General features: G+C 39.0%; 1 protein-coding gene across 2 annotated transcripts in view; it reads left to right on the forward strand.

Annotated features, from left to right (window-relative positions):
- The window catches only part of stox2a (storkhead box 2a), a 56142-nt gene extending 35371 nt beyond the window's left edge, over positions 1-20771 (forward strand). For both annotated transcript variants that reach the window (XM_039690645.2, XM_039690654.2), the window contains exons 2-4: positions 10658-10810; positions 12608-15080; positions 17117-20771. In XM_039690645.2, coding sequence (XP_039546579.2) covers positions 10658-10810; positions 12608-15080; positions 17117-17318 — 2828 coding nt within the window. In that variant the 3' untranslated portion in view covers positions 17319-20771. The remainder of the gene's footprint in view (positions 1-10657; positions 10811-12607; positions 15081-17116) is intronic.

Below are 20771 nucleotides of genomic sequence, written 5' to 3' on the forward strand. Positions count from 1 at the left end.
TTTTGAGGTCTCCTTGACCTATAGTACAACTATAAAAGGTACAAAAAACCATGCAATTTTCTCATAATATACATCGCAAGGTAAAATACCTTATTTCTTTAAGAGTGTGAAACCAGTTCGTTTGAAGATTCAGTCTCTCGAAACCCCTCCTTTTTTTAACGAGCCTACTGCTCTGATTGGTCAGACTGCCCAGTCTGTTGTGATTGGTCTACTGTATACAACTGGTTTTGGAATTTTAGCTCCGGAGTAGAGCTGAACGATTAATCGTTAATGGATTGCAATCTTGATTCAAAAACTATGCAATCTCATTTCTAAATGACAACGATTCACCTGTTTTTTAAACTCACAACGGAGCCTTGAAATCTGCTTTTGTACTGCCGCTGCACCAGAGAGTCTTTTCAAGCAAACACTTTCATTATTTTTGTTACAATCATTCATATTATCACAGAGAAACTGGTTTATATAGTTTGGAAATAAACACTGATGTCTACCGAAACGATAAAAATAGCAAATCCCCTTTTGAAAGTAACGTGATGCTTCAAATAACAATTGTATCAATTATATCAATAAACCGTTAAAAGTGACCGTTAAAAAATGTATTTGTCATTGAATCATTCATTTAAAAGATTCGTTCAAAAATGTAAATCCAGTAATCATCCAGTAATGAAACAAGTGAAGTAATTGTAAATGATTCATTGAATCATTGAATCATTCATCATTCAAAGCGTTTAAAAAAATAATTCATTCAGATTAATTAAACGTTTTAAATAGACTGCAGCGAGTAACAGTTTGTCAGAACCAATTCAAGCGTGAGTCCTCGTCCGTTTAAAGTGTTTGCACAGTGGATTCGCAGCACAGAAAACAGCATGTTCTCGACACAATTCAAAAACGAACCGAACTTTACTTTCTGAGGCCGGGTCAAAGTAGACGTTGTTTGTGTGCAGCCAATGACCATACGCTGGCATTATGTAAATTTATTACACTTTTCGTAAGTACGTAACAGAAAGTGAGACTGGAATTGCTGACAAATCATTTCAGCAGTTCAGAATCGATTCTTTCTTTTCAGAAATGATTACTTTTATCTTTAAAACTGCTGACCTTTTACAATTATAAACGGCTATAATGCATGGAAGGTAATATTTGAAAAAGCTTAATAAATAATAAATGCTTTTTTCATTATAATTCAGCGTTAAAAACAGTCAATTTAGGCCTAAATGTAAACATTAACAGATATCCAAAATGATGTTTACATGGTCTACTACATGTATAGTTGTTTTTCGATATCAGATAATCTGAGTGTAAATGTGGGTTGTTCAGGGGGCGGAACTCTGTTTTGGCACAAGCTAGCTAGACCAGTCAATAGCACAATAGACTGCCATTGATTTTAGCTCTTGTGGTGACCTTGGCTGCTAATACACCAATATTTTGGTCCAAGATTTCACATCCATATTTACTAGCATGTTTTATTGAAGTCGATATTTAAATCTAATGTTCTAAATATAAAATCCTTCTTATATAAATTTCATACGGTGCTTGACGCATTACGCAGATTTGCAGAATGAAAGTGTGTCAATGCAGTGGATTGTAGTGGCCTATACAGTCTGTATACTCTCAACTGAGGCAGTGCTAGGCTAGGCTAGCTGCAGCAGCAGCAGCACATTAACCCTGCTGGCCTAGCACTCACAATATCTCTGCTTCGCATCATCTGACTGTATCCATTGGTGTAATGATGAATAAAAAGTATTCAGCCTATACACATGTAACGCCAAGACCCACCGTCGGTGGTTTAGAAAGTGTAAATGAGAATTAGAATGTAGAAGAGTAGCTCAGGAGAACTCTTTTGTTGTTGTTTGAAATATTGCTACTGTGCTAACAACATGAACAAACTATTAGTGGATGCCCAGCATTTTCTTTAAAGCTGAAAATGATTTTTTTGATATTGATTTTTCTGTTGTATGTTGAAAATCCATGTTTACAGAACAAAAACATGCTTTGCATACACAGTATGCTACATACTGAATTTCTTTCAAATGTAGCATAATTTGACACAGAGGGTGGGTCTGACATTCTGCTCAGTACAGTGTACAAATTAATTTTTTACTGGAAGAGAAAAGCTTTCAATTGGTTACCTGTAAGTTACCTTACCATATATTGTGAAAAACTGTAAACATAGCATTTTATGTAAATCTAATGTCAAACACTGTTAATTAATGTTTGACTTTTGCAAGTAAACAGTGAAAATACTGTGTAGATTTATACACTGGAAAAATAGTTAAAGGACATTACCAGAATTCCCTGTCTGACACATCACATTTGATTATATTTTCTATAAATACATTTTAGTTTTTTGGTAATGTACAGATGTTTTGTGTTATATTTTCTATTATTTAGTTCATGCTTATTGGTATAGGTATAGTATAGGTCACATATCCATCCCAACATTATCACCATATATTTAATGGTAAATTATTGGCAACCAAATCTGCCTTTTTTTACCATAAATTTAAAAAAAATATTGTGTACAGTTTAGTCTGGAGTTTCACAAATCTGATTCAGTTACTAAATGAGACCTCAATATTCCCATCTTTTTGAAACTTAACTTGGCCTAGGATCCTATTAAGCTATTCAGATTCAATTCGGTCTAAAAATGGCTAAACTGTTCATTTTAAAAAAGAGGTTGTGGAAATTTGCCTACTAAATAATGACATCGTTCTAGCAACCTCTAACAAGTGTCCTGCTTTGCTTTTTTGACTGCCAGCTGTGTCACATGGCCCAATCCACTCATATATTCTATATATGAATTTAAAGTGATAGTTTATATGTCTATTTATATACTGTGGATTTAACCAAGATATTTTCGGCATCACTGAGGTGTGCTTTGCTACAGTATATTTACATGCATTTGTGGTGCATTCTGACGTGGCTACACATAAACAAGGCTTAAGTCTGTCCACCTGTTTTAGTCCTGCCAGTCAGTCTGGTGACCCTAATCCATAGCCTACCTATTACTATCAGTAAGAGAGAGAGAGTGCGTGTGTGGATGTGTGTCTTATGGGTGGAGTTGAACTAGTTCGAAGCTGCTGGGCTGCCATATGGGATGTGATGTAATTCGTGGGCATGGTGAATGTGTGGGAGAGGGTGACTGTCATACTATACTGATTGATGTATAGAAATGAGTGGCTTATTTTTAGACTTGTAGTATGTAAAGCCATTTTAATATATGGTTCCCCATCTTTTGTAATGTAGAATGTTAATGGAAAGTTTATAATGTTCATGTGGAATGTTAATGGAAAGTTTGTACACACATTCACCTGAAGGGATTGAGAAAAATATAGTGATTTGCAGTTTCAGCCATTTGATTTGCACTTGGCCCTTGATCTATGCCTCAAGTATTGCAGGCCTTCCCAGAGTGAACAGCGCCACAGCACAAGTGGAAAGCATGGCCTATACAATAGGGCTCCAGTGCTGGCCACATTTGGTGTGTACAAGCAAACACTTTTTTTTTCTGGTTTGTTGTCATGGAGACAGATCTTTTGTGTCCTCTCCCACAAAAAAAATGAGGTCAACTCTCGTTCAGTGGGCAGCTGTGAGGATTTAGGTAGGCTCTCTCTCTCTTTCTTTCTGGTTCTTTGTACTTTTTTAAGATGTAGGGCTAACCAGTGGTGGACAGTAACAAAGTAAATGTAATTTGTTACTGTACTTTACTCAGGTATTTAAATTTTGGGAGACTTTTACTTTAACTCCACTACATTTCAAAGTCAAATATCTTACTTTTTACTCTACTACATTTTCAAAATCAGTCGTTCCTTTTTATTTATGAGTGGATAAAAACGTAACTGGTCAAACGAGCCACCAATCACAGTACAGCGCACGCGCTTTGTTTTGAATTTGCCTTGGCGGTATATCTATGTATCTACTAAGCGCGAACCAGAGCCGTTAAATATGAGAGTTCCGAACATAGATGGTTGTGACAGTGATCTCGCTGCCGCGCGGTCACGTTATTCGTGTAGCTCTCAATAGTTCCAAACAAATCGCGTTGACAATGATTGTAAGTGGGAAAGATAGCACATTTTTTAAACATTTTTTTTTTCCTGGGAGTAGCCTAGCAGAAACACTTCATTAATACGTTTTTGTGTCTAATTTTGGAGGGAAATTGGCTGCTCTCATAACATAGAATATAGAATATATATATATATATATATATATATATATATAATGTGAGTGTGTGTATGTGTGTGTGTGTCCATATATATATATAAAAACAATCCCGGTCAACATTTGTTAAGGCATCTGCATTACAATACTTATGATAAACCTTACAATGCTCATGATAACTTTTGTTAACTCTACAATAAGTAAATCCACTTCACCAGCTTCTTATGCTGTCCATCGATTTCGAAGATGACGTCACTTCTAGGATGCATTGTTGGAGTGTTGGTGCAACCGCTGCTGACGGCGGTGCCATTGAAGGTGGCTATGAAGCCCAATCCGAGAGCCACATGTCCTGCTGCAGTAAGGACATGTGAATGCTGAGTCTGGGTGTGGATATATTTGTGACTGTGCGTGTTGAAATCTGCGCTGATGTAGCTTGGTTCTATGTTGAGCACGCTTTAGTTCCATCAGGTGGGTCTCCAGATCACACGCAGAATTACTTCACCAGCTAATTACTCCTTGACAGCGATGCCATAGAAATACTTTTGTACTTTTACTCAAGTGGATGTTTAAAGGCAGATATTTTACCTTGAGTATCTTTACTTTTACTCAAGTACATGGTATGTGTACTTCGTCCACCACTGGTGCTAACAAAGTACAAGCTGTACTTGGGTTGTTGAGCGACAATCTTATAATCATGGAATAGTGATGTATTGTTGCATTATTTGTTTTGATAAACAGAAATCATATTTTCAATTCGTCATTGTCGGTCGTTGAAAGTTTTATCCCTTTTCCACTCTTGCATGGATACATCTCGTCTTCTATGGAATCTTGAGGTTTCATAACAAGTTTCTGCACTATTAAATTTAGAAAAAAGATTAACCTTACTTTTAAATGAGCATTTTTGCCATTCATGAATCAAACATTATCAAAATGATCATAAAATAATCAAACTTTAAAATATACAAGAATACAAGCATGTTTACATATCAAATAGGTAATCAAATCTGTGCCCCACTGAACCTCATTCACTTGCTCTCACTCAATGTGATATGTTTACATCATCACCAAGGAGATTGGTCAGGTGACCAAACCTCCATCTTCTCTCAGTGGTGTGGTAGTACCCCTGAATGGACTGAGCATTTTCAGGTATCAATGGGCTATATGCACGCATAAGTTCCGCATTTGATGCAAGGATGCTCGTCCATTTCCGGTTGTGGAGATTAAAGCGGAGGAAAACCGAGGAAAGCGGGATTATGGCAAAGTCTTCAAAATTGACTGTCCTCCCATCTTTGAAACGGAACTTACATACGTTTAGATGTAATTTTATATATAGTTATGTTTATTAAGAAGCATAAACACAACGAGGGGTGTCTGTTTTATCTGTTTTTGTGACTAACGTTTCTTTAGTATAACCATGGAGTATAAAATTCAATATAAATTCTCGGTATTGCATTGGACTCTAGGATCGGCGGAAGTTATCGAGCATCCTTACACCTTCACCGGAAATACCGCCGTGCATAGAGCCCATTAGGCAAGAAAATTTGCTTTATTATCCAACGTTGGTTCTAATAATACAGTAATTCAGGCTGCAGATGGATTTGGATAACATTTGTTTGATATTCAAAATGTGTGGAATATTCAAGACAGAGTGACAAACTTAGAAGATTGAAAGTTATGAGATTACAAAATACATTTATGTTAGAAAACATTTTGCTGCTCTCTTTTTCCCCCCTCCATTGGTATTGGACATTTTGGATTCCTGCCTCCACCTAGTGTTGCCTCAGTCAAACTTCTACCTAAGTCTTATAAGGTTATGATGGTGACATCTCTCACAGAAGATACATATTTTTATAAAGTTTCTTTTCCCCCATTTGTTGTAAAGTACAGCTGGCCTTTTTATTTTATTTTATTATTTTATTAATATTTTCCGGCCCATAGTGAGGAACAGAATGGTTGACAAAAGGATTCTTATTATTGTTTATATTGTTTATATTCCAGATCTGTATTGAAATCAATTGCCCAACAGTGCACTGCTAAGTGGACTTCACAGGATATTCAGACATTTTAAGTGTGGTTCCAGATTGTTGGAAGAGTATATTTTCAAAGTGATGAGCACTGCAAATGGCATTGGGAATACATTCACATAGGTAAATCATTTCACGTGAAGTGGAGAGGGAAGTTTACCTAGATCATGCGCTAAAATGTGTTGCGGCTCTAACACTTTTAGTCATCTTGATTCACCTCAAGTGTGGTTTCACAACAATCTCTCATTATATATACTGCTACACGATTAAACGGTGAAATTTGTCAACCGGTAGATATTTTGGACTACCGTTTCTATTGTAATTATGCTCATTTGACATTGCTGTGGTGCGTGTTCACGAACGCTTATTTGCATGCATTTTTTGAGCATTGTGGTTCTAAAACAGGTGATTTTACAGAGTCATTTATCTAGGGATACTTTTTTGCAAAAAGGCTCAAGTCCCTCAGAGTTAAATAGTTGAGTTTTAATATTTTCGAATCCATTCAGCCGATTTTCTGATATTTAGAAGTATATCGGTAACCAGAGAGTTTCTGGTCTCATTGACTTCCATGGTAGAAAAAAAAATATACTATGGAAGTCAATGAGACCAGAAACTGTCTGGTTACTGATATTCTTCTAAAACATAAGAAAATCGGCTGAATGGATTCGAGTCTTTGTTCTGTTTAGTAGTTTGTTTTCTTTGCTCTTTCTTTATTACTGTTTGCTTGTCTTCTGTAAGCTTGGGTTTATTTAGGTTAGTATTGTTCTTTTTAAATGAAAATGGTGATAAGAATTATGAAATTTCAATGGTAGGCATATATATTTTTTGAATATCAGAACTTTTATTTAAAGCAGAAATAACTATTGAGGATTATATTATATATTATATATATAACATTACTCCTATCGTAATATAAGATTTTGGTCATATCATATCACCCACCATTAATATGACAATGACATCATATTTTCTATAAATTGACATAGATCTATTATATACATTTGTGTAGTGAACACTGTGTAGGGTCCCTGTGAATTGGAGGGCAGCTTTTAGTTAAAGACATATCCTGAAACATTGATTGACAAAGCATGAAAAATATATCTACCCCTTTTTTAGTATAAAATGCACTTGATCTTTTCCCCAGCCACATCAGTCCATATTAAATTAACTATAACTATAACTATAAATGACTTTGCGTAACACATTTCAGACAGTGAAGTGTTTTGCTATTTTCATTGACTATTGTTAAATGTTTGCAGCACATGCTACATTCTTAAACACTTTTAGCTGTGATACATTGAGGTACATTATCTCTCATCTCTTGACCTCATCTTCACTCTCTCTCTCTTTCTTCCACCTTCCTGTCAAATCCTTACACCAGTGGGATGACGTCACCGACCTTATGTGCTTGCAGCAACACAAGCCGGATTGCACAGAGACTTGATGTATTTTAGTGTGAATAATGTAACACTATTTAAGTCTATTTTTCAGAAATAATAAAGGTTTACTTTGTTTTTATTTGTTTGGTGTCCCAGACAAATCCCACTGGTGTAGGGCTATGCAAATAATGCTTTTATTCATTATAGTGCTATATAATGATATATATATATATATATATATATATATATATATATATATATATATATATATATATATATATGATAGTGTTTATTCATGTTTTATATATGGGGTCTATTTTGGGATCTAGTTTAAATACTTTGTATAGATCAACATAAGTTATAAAGTAGCATCCTGATACTATGATGTTAAGTATGTTTTTTTTTGTTGTGCTTTTTAAACCATGTTTGAGTCTCTCGGAGCCCAAACAGAACATTAGGTTTAATGCTGTTTTGTATAAAGCGCAAGTTCCTTTGCAGGACGGGCTGTTTGTTTGTTCTATTCATAGTACTGTTTGTGATCATAAATGTCATAGCTGTCTGTTTCCCATGACTATTGATGATGACCAAGCAGGCACAGATGGAATCAACTGACTTTTTCTGCAATTTCTGCTATTCAAAGCGAAAATATATGGAATGGATTTAAACATGGTCAGATTTTTACTATTACACAACATATAAATGAGGTCAGTAAGATTATAAATCTTTTTCACTAGAGCAGCAAAACAGTTAAAACAGTAATATTACAAAATATTATTACAATTTCAAATAAGTGTTTACTGTTTGAATATATTTTAAAATGTCATTTATTTCTCTGATGACAAAGCAGATTTTTCAGCATCGTTACTGCAGTCTTCAGTGTCACATGATCCTTCAGAAATCATTCTAATATGTTGCTCAAGAAACATTTATTATAATTATCATTATTGAAAACAGTTGTGCTAAAAAAGAATCTTCTTTTTTTAAACTTGAATGTGTTTATGTGTATTCTTATAAAATCTATATACTCTACTCCATGTTAATATACTACTCCAACAGTAAGACAGGATGTGTATGTACATATTATAGGGGTTATTTACCTAAATGGCCTTTGTGGTTGAGCAGGTTTTGCTTAGTCTTGCAGTCAACGTACTCTCCTCAATTTTTCACTAACAATATTGAGTGTGTAGCACAAGAGCAGGAATGGAGACAGGAAGAACAGGAGGGTGGGTGCTGGAGAGAGAGACAGAGAGAGAGAGAGAGAGAGAGAGAGAGAGAGAAATCCTGGAGTAGCACACATCTGAGGAACAAGAGAGAGCAACTGGGATGCGTTGCCATAACAACGAATTCAGCAGGCCACCTACTAGCTTGTGTGTGTGTGTGTGAGAGAGATAGAGGAGAGGATCGAGCAAACGTGTGTGTGTCTGTCTGTCTATCTGTCTGTCTGTGTGTGTGTGCCAGTGAGCAGTGCTGAAGGAGAGTATAAAAAAAGGTGTGGATAAAGCTTGCTTCTGATTGGTCACACCTCTCCTGTCTTTGTGTGGAGTGAAGCATGTTGGGTAATTGTCCATCGTCAGAGCCGTCTTTTCTGATGGCTGCAGCACAGGAGCTGAGGGAGGGGTCTCTCTGCGCCTCCCTCCATTCTGCTCTCTCTCTCTCTTTCTCTCTCTCTCTCTCTTACACACACACATCTCACACCCACTCTCCTCCCCCTACTAAAGTAAAAACAATAAAATTCATAATGGAGAGCAAGTGAATTTAGCCCTAACATGCTGATACCTCACAAAAACATCTCTAGGCTACCAGCCTCCCCTACAGTCATGAATGCTTCTTAAGTCATTTAGACTAGAGGGTTACGAGCAGCACTTTGCTGCCCGTTCATACTCAGTAAGACAGCAGACTGGGATTTGAGTGATGGTCCTTTACTTGCCGTACACACACACACACACACACACACACACACACCAGGAGAGCAGCAGCTCCGTGTGGATGATGTCATCCTATCTGCATCCTGCAGTGTTAGCAGTGCAGCTTCAGACCCTTTGTTGCCCTTCATGCTAGACTCGGACCAGTTTTATGCTTTCTTTTAGCATGGTGAGCTAAGGAGCTAAGCATAACATAATCTTTAAAGGTTAAAGGAGTTGTTCAGGCTTACAGTTTAATCTCTGTGTAAAAGATATGATTTTTCTTCCGATATTTTTCGTCTTTTTAAGCACATCAACGGACACTTTATCAGTGTTTATTTTGCTGCTAATCAGTTTGGACATCATCTCCAAGCAATAAAGATTGCTAAAGTGTACAATTTATGATTGTTTTATGAACAATGCTATAGAATTATGCGTTGTAATATCATCTCATCCTCTCCTTTGACCGAATTGAACCTAATTTCAATAAGAAAAACTGTATAAATGATCTATAATATTTTAATCTTGCCTTGCCAGCAACGGTTTAGATAATGCTGACTCAGTTCTCGACTATTATCTCACAATAGTGGGTAATACATACATTAGATAAAATTGTATTTAATTTTTATTTCTTTATTATATTCCATTATGACTTGACAGTCATTCCTGGGGCATTTTAGTTTTCATGAAAAAGTGGAAAAGTGAAGTATAATCTCTCAGATGTGTAATGTGATATGTTTGGTTGCTCTGAGCTGTGTTTCTAGTAAATCCAATATGCATGGATGCTTTTTTGGGATCAATATTGATGCATGGCCTGGGGTCTTTCTGCCTACGCAGGCAGAGGGGCTTATCGCTGAGTCGTCAGTATAAGGTCACATTTAGCAACATGTGATCACACACCCTGGATGACCCTCATGCTACTGCTGTGACCGGATAGCATCTTGAAATCTCCACACCCCTCCCTGGCCTTAAACTCCTCTTTTGTCCTCTCTCTCTTAACAGGTTCCACATTAATTCTATTGGAGACATCTTGAATTTCGGCATAATTACCCTTAGGGTTTTTTTGTTTTGTTGATTGCTTGTTGGGCAACTGATTGGTCCTTAAATGTCATCTTTTTTAATGCAACACAAACATGTTCTAGTAAAGTAAGACTGAACATTTTTTTTTGTCTCTCTCTCTCTCTCTCTCTCTCTCTAGGCGATGTATCTCCAATCAGTATGTCACCCATCAGTCAGTCTCAGTTCATCCCACTGGGAGAGATTCTGTGTCTGGCCATCTCAGCCATGAACTCTGCCCGCAAGCCTGTCACACAAGATGCGCTGACGGAGCACCTTGCCACCTGCTTCCCGGGTAGCCCTCCAAACACACTTATGTACTAGGGCTGGGAGGGGAAAATAATCCACCTAACTATCACTTTTTTATTTTTATTTTGAATTCTAGAATTGATAATAATTCATTTTAAAGGCACATTATGTAAGATCTAGTTCACTGCAGTGTCAAATGAGTCTCATATAGTAGCCGCCGAGCAAACGCACAGAGTAGGATTATAACAACTTTTAACAGGGTTCCAGACTGCGACCAAATTGGGTGGACGCTCGCGCAACAGAACGCCATTGAATCAGCTGCTGCAGTCCATAACTCATGTTCAAAATGAAAGAGTAGGCTACATCTTGAATCCATTTTCCCGGTACGCCTTTAATAAGTGTTCATATTCACTTTGTTGAATGAAATGGAAAATATTCACACCCTGCCAAAATCAAAATGATTTTATAATAATGTACATTTTATACAAATATTTTTGGAACAAAATGTGTTTCTAAACTATTGTAATTGTTGGTTATGATTATTGTGACTGTTTTTGAGTGGACAATACAATTTGTTTTTCTGCCTTAATATGGTACTGGTGGAAATACAATTCATGATGGCACTATTTTTCTCATGGGAAACTCCAATAGTTTACAGTTTCAGAAAAAAGCGAAAGTCCAAAGCAATATTTTTGTATTTTTTCAAACATTATTTTTGAATAATCTCTGTAGAATGAGCCTGTTGTACACCTTCTGTTTGCCCAGCGATGTTCAGAGAAATCAGTCAATCAATGTGCAAAGTGTGCAAACTTCACCTGATTAGTCTGCCTGCTTTCCTTTAAAGAAAAAAGAAAAAAATGAACAGAGGCTCTGGGTTGCGTCATGTTGGTATGGCAACTACCACTGTATGATGTAATGTCAGGCAACACTTAACCCTGACTAGTTACAGCTTATCAGCTCCTTTATCCGTTGTGTGTGTGTGTGTTTCCGTGATTGAGAGTGTTGAAAAGCTGATTTGGTTGAAGTGAGGACTTGAGTGCAGCGAGGACACCATGTACCCTGTAGTGCAGTCTACCTTGTTGGTGCTCCTTGTCTGTGAGTTACAGACGATGTTTACTTAGTTTACACATGTGATTCAAAGAATACTAAACTCAAAGAAACATCCACAGTACTGAGTCATGTCACAAATCTGATATCTGTCTTTGAGTGCTTTTGAGCCATTATAATTGTATATGAATATATTTGTATTAATAGGATTTAATTTTTAAAATACAAAGTACACAACAGTGGTTCTCAAAATATGATTTCGGACCACTGGTGTGAAATCTGAAAATTTCTAAAAAGGAAAATATCTTCACTTCTTAAAACTGTTAAATTGTTTTGGTAGTTTCTCCCAGATTAAGATTTTATTATTATTATTATTATTATTATATTATTTTAACTATTATTATTTTTATTTTATCATTGTTTGAGGTAATCTTATGAAGGAGGGCCCCTTTGGTAAGTCACACAATGGCAGTTTTTGTCTTATTACATTGAAGGGCTTACAGACGTGATGATGAAAGATGAGGTAATGGCTGGTTTGTTGTGATTGGTGGTGACATAAATCAGCAACCAATGCTCTTCTTTTGATTGGCCTTCTATAGTTAAACTTATTTATCCTGCTTTTGGCATGTCAGAACTGTTTTGGATAATACTGACATCAGCACTAATCTGCATCACCCATTTTATTATTATCATATCACATATTTTAGCCAAAATAGAAAACATTGTGTCAGCACTTACACTTAGTTTGCATTATGACAAATTTTATGAAATTTACACATGGTTGTATTTTCTTCAGGTGTACCCACTCCGAGTCCAGAGATCCTGCGGCACACGCTGAACATGTTGGTTCGGGAGAGGAAGATCTACCCCACACCAGAAGGCTACTTCATTGTTACTCCACAGACCTACTTCATCACCCCGTCTCTCATCCGCACCAACAGCAAGTGGTACCACCTGGACGAACGACACCCAGAACGACAGCAGCAGCAACAGCAGCAGCAGCTTCAACAGCAACAGGTGCCACCTCAACAACAATGCACATCACCACAATCTGGAACCATCACTCCCTCCACCTCTGGCTGTGTACGAGAAAGGCCAAACCCTAAGAACCACTCCGACTCCTATAATGCCTACCGCGATGAGGTGCCCAGCATTCATACCTCCACAATTCAAAGGAAATCCCCAAAAGAACCCAAAGGAGATCCCCCTTCATACCCACAACCCCCACCCGCTCCAGCTACCATTCAGCACCCACCTGACCCCACCGATAAGAGCAAGAGCATGACCGCCACCTTCTCTTACAAGACAGACACGCTAACCAAGAAGAAGGAGGGCAGTAGTGGGGGCAGCAGTGAGAGGCAGTCTAAGAAGTTTGGACTGAAGCTGTTCCGCTTGAGCTTCAAAAAGGACAAGACCAAACAGCTGGCCACCTTTTCAGCACAGTTCCCTCCAGAGGAGTGGCCCTTGAGGGATGAGGACACACCGTCGGCCGCAGCGATCCCCCGTGAGGTGGAGATGGAGATCATTCGCCGCATCAACCCAGACCTGACAGTGGAGAACGTGGCCCGTCACACAGCTGTAATGAAGCGGCTGGAAGAGGAACGAGCTCAGCGCCTCAAGGCCAGCTCAGCACAGCACAGTGCCCGCAGTCGCCGCAGCCGAGGTCACCGGCGTTTACCACACGGGAAGTCGCGTTCGCACAGCAAGACGCGAGCTTCTCGGGGAGACCCCTCCGAGGGCTCCAATCTGGACCTGCCAGCAGTCAGCCTGGAAAGGGACTACCGTTTTTTCAGCCATTCTCTGGTACGCTCACCAAGAGAGGGAATGTACACGGTGGAACGCAGAAGCGGTGGTGCCTATCTTGTCCACAGCAACCCCAACATTGCTGAGTCACACTTTCCTGTCACTCCGGAGTGGGATGTTTCAGGGGAGCTTGCAAAGAGGCGGACAGAGATGCCTTTCCCTGAGCCTTCACGTGGGACGTCACATTCTAGAGTGCACCGGAGCCACAGCCACACTCAGGACCGCAAGTCACGTAACGAGCGGCCCGATAAGGCTAAAGAGCGATCCCGTTCTATGGACAACTCCAAGGGCCCGCTGGGAGGTGGGAGCTCCACGCTCGGCACGGCTGAGGATTACGACCGCAGTCCCGATGACAGAAGCCGATACTATACCGACGATGGGACGCTTAGGGCCTCCTCTCAAAAGGCCCCGCACTATTCATGCATCATGTTTTCTGCTGCCAAGTTTAGCTCGGAAATGTCCGTACTTGATATAGGCAAAATGAGTTTGGACGACTCGAGGCTCTGTAGCCCTCTAGAACGGAACAAGAGCAGGGACAGCCTCCCAGCCTACAGCGACCTGAAGGCCCTGTCGCCAAAGCCTTTGGCCGATGACTACTTTCAGTGCAATACATCGAATGAAACAATCCTTACTGCCCCGCTGCCTCTGTGCAAATCCGACCATGACACTTTAACTCCATCCGACGGAATCCGCAAGGGCTCTCCAGCTGACCGGCAGACACCGCACCTCCCCTCTCCCCACCCCTTGGAGTACAAAGAGGACTCCTCGACAAAGGGGCACAACGGTTCTGGCAAACCCACACCGAGCCAGACACCTGAGCCGATGCCCAATGGACGGTTGATACAGCACCAACACAACACTGACCCAGGGGGCGGGGGAGGTGGTGGTAGCACTGGTGGCGGGGTGGACAAGAGGAAAGAGATTTTCAGTAAGGACACTTTGTTCAAACCGCCACTCAATGTTTTGACTGTGAGCTATGTGGACAGTGGCTACTCAAAGCCAGGCACTTTGCGCAAGACTCCGCATATGAAATCATCCGAGGTCCTTGACACTCTGGAGACCCAACAGCCACCTAACTCCACCCCTTTGTCTGCTTCTGACCCGGCACCTACAGGCACAGAACAGGGTGCTCCCTCCACATCTGAAGCTGCTTTTGACTATTACAACGTGTCAGATGATGACGATGAGGAGGAGGTAGAGGAGGCCTCCCGTAAAGAGGCGGCCCCGACAGAATCAAAGGGGCGGGCAGGGGCTGGAGATGGTGGTGGTGGAGGTGGTGGGACCATGCAGTGGTTGCTAGAACGGGAGAAAGACCGGGATTTACAGCGGAAATTTGAGAACAACTTGACTCTACTTAGCCCTAAGGAGAGCGACAATAATAACAGCCAGAAGACTGCTCACTCGGCACGGCTGGACAGCATGGACAGCAGTAGTGTGACTGTAGACAGTGGGTTTAACTCCCCTCGGTAAGTACTCAAGAAGATGCCACAATTTGAAAACCCACATTTGAGTTTACATTGTTGATCGTGAACAAGTGTTTAGTGCCTCAATTTTTTTTTTTTCCCCAAAGTCATAAGATTAAACTAATTAATATAAACTGCTAATGTGCCAGAGTCAACTTCTCTTTTCTGACATCCCACGAAATGACATAGTGTTTATGTCTGGTGTTTTTTGTTCATTACAGTTTTTAACTAGACGTCACCTATTAAATGCATGTTTGATTTGAAGCACATTGCACATCATATAATTTCTTATCCCATCTTATACTGAGGTGTATAGCATGGTTTCTCCCTTTTCCTTCGTCAAGGCCACAAACCACCACAGACAGCCTTTAAGTGGGTTTCCCAGGGCTGTGTATGTGTTAGCAAGCCCTTTATGAGTGAGGGTGAGGACTTTTTTCAGTTGCTAAAAATAGACCCCTTGTGTCTGTATGACTCATTCAGAGGGATATGGCAGGAGTAGAATAACTGAGAGAGCCTACATGTTTTGCACATGTGCTGCCTCTACTGCTTACAATACACTATTAAGAAAGGCACATAAAATAAAAGGGCAATGTACCATGTTAATATTAAGAAATGTCTTAATTGATTTTTCACTGGTGTTTTGCCCATATTTTGAATTGCACATTGCATTGTGTATTATGGTTGAAGGAAATGTCTGTAAACTTAATGGAAAAGGTTCTAATTTTCAGCCAAAATATTGTTTTTCTTACAGTACACTGCGAGTTTGTGTTTTATTTTTCACCTACTAATGACATTCCGACTCCTCGTGCTTTGAGTGATATGCCAGTTCTTGAAAAGCAAGCTCTATACTGAACTCTCATAGAAACATTCTCTTAACTAAACTTTGCATTAAATTTTTAATGTTTTGTGTGTAACGCAATGAACATTTATATGATCAGTGCCTTGAATATACAAAAGTTGTGGCCCTGGCAGTCACATTATTTCTGCACTCCCACACAAATTTGAAGACCCTTTATCTGAGAGTTGCAAAGTGCCTGTCCTTTGTTCGCGCCATAAGCTTAGTCTATATGTCTTGTGTTTGCTTTAAAATTAATTGCCCCCAAAAGCTAAGAAGACAAACTGACACAAGTCTCTGATTTTAAGACCCCTAGCCCCTTCTCTCAGACACACACACACACACACACACACAGACAGAACCCAATCATTCACTATTTTCTGGATGACTCATAACATTAGTGATGATGTCATTCTACAGCTCCTGGAAAAACACCAACATAGCTCTTGTGCAGACACAATTTAGTTTGTGATGGATGTGAGGTAGTAATGCAATTATACGGAGTGGGACACAAAAAAAAACTCGGCACTTTTCTCTATGCAGTACTTGTTAAATACATCCTATCTGAGTTTGAACTTTGTATTTAAAGGAATAGTTTTCCACCAAAAATATGTCATTGACAAATCATTGACTTATGACTTACTTTCTACCGTGACACACAAAAAAAAGGTATTTTGATATACTTTTATGCCTCAGAAAACACAAGACGCCATGAAAGTATTACTAAAGTAGTATTACTCAAATAAATATTCAGTTATGAATATGACATTTGCTTCACCTTGGAGAGCTATGTGAAGACTTTCAGTTTCCCACAACACTAGTATATGGACCTTTTTTTTTATTTATAGTAGGCTACTTTGATGGCTTCAATACCTGCCTATTGTAATTTAATGGACAAGAACAGGGAAAATCTCTATTTTCTGTGGAAACATTCTGTGGAATACAGTCAATGAAGACTATTCCTTTACTCCGCTTCTACCTTCAATATAAATATATTATTTTGTATATATTTTAATATATACTGCTTTCTTATTGTTGGCTTTCAGTGCTTCTGGTTTAGTTGTGCGAATATGTTATTGTTGTCATCAAGATCTAGATCCATTTTTGTACAGCTAAACAATCCTGCAAGCCAGAGTTAAACCACATAGTGTGAGGTTTTGCATTTTCTCTTTGTGAGAACTTATTGTTTTTCATGCTTTCTCAGCACACGGGAGAGTCTGGCGTCCAACACCTCAAGCATCGTGGAGAGTAACCGGCGACAGAATCCGGCCCTGAGTCCAGGCCACATGGGTACCACCAGCATCGGCCCCCCGTTCAGCTTCCGTGCAATCCCAGAGCCCCCTACCACGCAACCTGAGAAACTGCAGAAATCCCCCAACTGCCTTGCCTCCATTACCAGCGTCTGACATGGGCCCATCTGGGTTGACGTAGGGTCAGGGTGATCTGCAATGTTGGGGTGCCTAAGTGCAGGAGGTTGGGTGACTCCCTCCATCAAGCACCTCGACTACATGGGGACTGTTAAACCCGCAGGCATGGCTTCCAGAGACTGTTCCCACAGCATCAAAGGTCACTGCAAAAAAAGAGGAAAAAGGGAAACAAATGGAAAAGGAAATTTCTCATCATAGGATTTACCTTCACAAGCAATTAATCAGGAAATTCTGCAGTCGGAATCAACCGTTGTTTTCAAAATAGGCTTGAAGTAACTGGTAATTTAACAATGTTTTGTTTTCAAGAGTATATTTTGTCAGTCACAGATTAGAGATCATCCAGCCAATGGATTAAGTTTGCACGCATTAAGAAGTAGATGCTGATGTGCTGGTCAAAGGTATTCAAGTTTTGTAATATTGGTATGCAGTACAATTTTAAAAAATGAGGCATAAAAGCTCTCATCTGAGCAACATTTAATTCATGATTCATAAAGTTGTATAATATTCCTAAAAATAAACTCATTTCTCATGACAGTTAGCTGCATTGGTGAAACAATAAGAATCATTCTCATATGCTTATTAAAACAAGTACATAGACTGAATTAGTGGAAAAAATGTTCTCATTCTGAAATTAAAGATTTTTTTCCTCTTTTTTTTTTTTACCCAACCCTATTGTGCGTACAATTATTTTGTATGCACCTTTACACTACGTTATGGATTTACCTGTTTCATCAAAGTTAATATTAATCTCAGGTCATGAACAGTTAACTCTCCTAAGAAGAGGTAAAGCATCAGTAGTCTGTAATCATGTTTCTGTGGATTCACCAGTCTTTGTTTTTTAAGGGAATAAAACACATTCTCGTTAGACAAAAATATGAATGATTTCGATTACATTTTTGTCAGGTGTAGAGGTGTATTTTTATTATGTTGATTCCCTTTTGAAATAAAAACAGCTGTGTGCCAGTGTGAATCCGATACCGAGTCTCATGAACCAGACTTGTGGATGTCATTGTCGGTTTGGAAACATGCTTGTCTTCTTCTGTGTAGCTTGATGGCTCTATTTGTTTTCACGAAAGGAGGAGGATGTTGGAAATCGCAATGGCAATGGGAACACGGGTGTTGCATCCAAAAAACATCCAAAACACTCCAAGGAAAGGTCATACTGCTCTCTTCCTTTGGGCCAGTGGGATTCAGAGACTCGGCCCTTTTGCTGCTCTGATAAAACCTTTATTTTGAAAAATGTTCTTTCTTGAGGTGAATCCAGACCACTATGGTGTTTTATTTTCATTTTTGTTTTCCCCGGGAATTGAGCTGGTTTTCATGCCATGTCCCTGACCTAAATTGCAAAATATGGTCAACAGATGACATGGTTCAAATTTATGCCACAGCCAACACATTATCTGTATATTCACAATATTCTCAACCTTTTCATGATTTCAATAAATGCTTCTTTTAGGTTCCAACAACTGATTCAGTGAAAGTATGTACAAATAATTTGCTCCACTGTTATTTATCAGAGAGGAACATAGATTACGTTAGATTTGGACCTGCCTGTGTTATATACAGTAAGGTTCCGATCCATGAGCGAAAGCCTCTAAACATTAAAATACTTTTTGGACTATGGCTTCTACTGTTTGGCGTGCCGTCTCAACGCACCAGAACTAACGCTCGTGTCCCTTCTGGTAGTGACTCGGTGAGATTTGGGAAAAAGAGCAGAGCTCATGTCACATCCATTGGTGCTATTATGTGGTGATCCTCCCTTTTTTATCTTTTATTTGCGTCCTTTCCCATACCCTCCACAGTTTCATTGCTTTATGATAAGTGTTCAGGTGGATATCCTCCTGTGGGACTTCTTTTGAACCACTTTCAGCTCGCTCCCTATCACTCGACTATGACCCACACGCACACAGACACACCTGCAATCAGCCATGCAAACTACCCTAAACCCCACATACATGCACATAACTAGCTACCTCCACCACCTGTGTAACAACAAGGTAGGGACGTGTACAGATTTGGATTCTTTGCCTGTGGAACACAGCGCTATCAGCCTCTTCTCTGTGAATGTTGACAAGGAGCGGCGGACATTGTAACTAAGAGGACTTATTCTAAAGTTATCAGTATTAAGTGCTGTAGTTTCAGCTCAATTTTTCTCAGTTTTTGACAGAAGTGTCTTTTACTTATTTGCAAGTTGTGTATAAATCTGTCTAGCACCACATCTACAAAACAACCCCCAATTTTATGTTTCCCCTCCGATTTGTGTAAGAAGCCATTTTCAGTTATCTGCTGCCCCCTTTACATGAATATTTGTTTATCTGCTTCATGATTTCAAGCCCAGTGAGTAACTTCAGTTTGTCGGAAATCAAGGGACTACAATTCTATATTATAAACAAGCACCTAGACAGATAGAATATATTCAAATGAATCATGTCAGGCATCCTCCAGTCCTAAACGTTTTGCCCAAATCAAAAATGGTTAATCTGCCTTCTGCTTTTTGGCAGTAGCCTACTGAATACAATAGTGTTGTTTTCAGTTTCCCACCTAGTGTTTGAGAGGTCAGTGGTTAGGGTCCAAACAGCCTCTTAGACCCTGTAGTTGGAGGTGGGATGAAGATTGTGGAAAGACAAAAGCCTCATATATGAATGGTTATTTTAAATCATCACAGATGTACATCAGAGAGCCACATTCGACAGAACAAGCTTCTCAAAATGTCAGTTCTATAAATAGATTCTTTCTCAAAACGTTTCATCAGAACGTTTCTTAAAACAACGATTTAAGTCCAGAAGTATAGTGACAAATACACCTCTGTAGAACTTAAATTGAATTTGAATGGTTTCTGATGGACACTAATACAAACACATGACCTCCTTTACTTGGCAAGGCTTTGTCAGAGGATGCATTTTGGGTATGTGTCACATTTTGTGAGATTTAGTTTTAATTTCAAACTTCTTCATCTGGTAATCTTTTTTTCCCCTTTTTTTGTTGATAGACAAAAGGGAGTAATGCAGCCAAGACTGCCTTGTAAAAAAAAACAAAAAACATGTTTGCACTGAAATGCCTGGCCTCTGGTTGCTGTTAAGTCCATCCAAGACGGATGCTTTGTTTATATTGTAAAATATTTCATATGAAATAAAAATGACCATGAAATGTCTTCCCTTAACATTATGGATTTTAGAACCACGTCAGACAACATTGTTTCTAAATGGTGACAGTGTACAGTATCATACTGTAAATGAAATCAACCTGCCATGCTTAGTATAACTTCAAAAGAAAACTGAAAGATATGAGGGATCTTTTTGTAATGTCTATAATATTTGAAAAGAAGTCCCTATTTGTGTAGTAATGGTGTTTCATCGTTGTGGTAGTATATGTGATAAACCCAGTTGGGAGATTGTGTTACTTTTTCAGACAATAAAATAACATGTTTGGTTA

Source organism: Pimephales promelas, chromosome 6, assembly GCF_988280905.1.
Source record: "Pimephales promelas chromosome 6, fPimPro1.hap1.1, whole genome shotgun sequence".
Classification (NCBI taxonomy): Eukaryota; Metazoa; Chordata; class Actinopteri; order Cypriniformes; family Leuciscidae; genus Pimephales; species Pimephales promelas.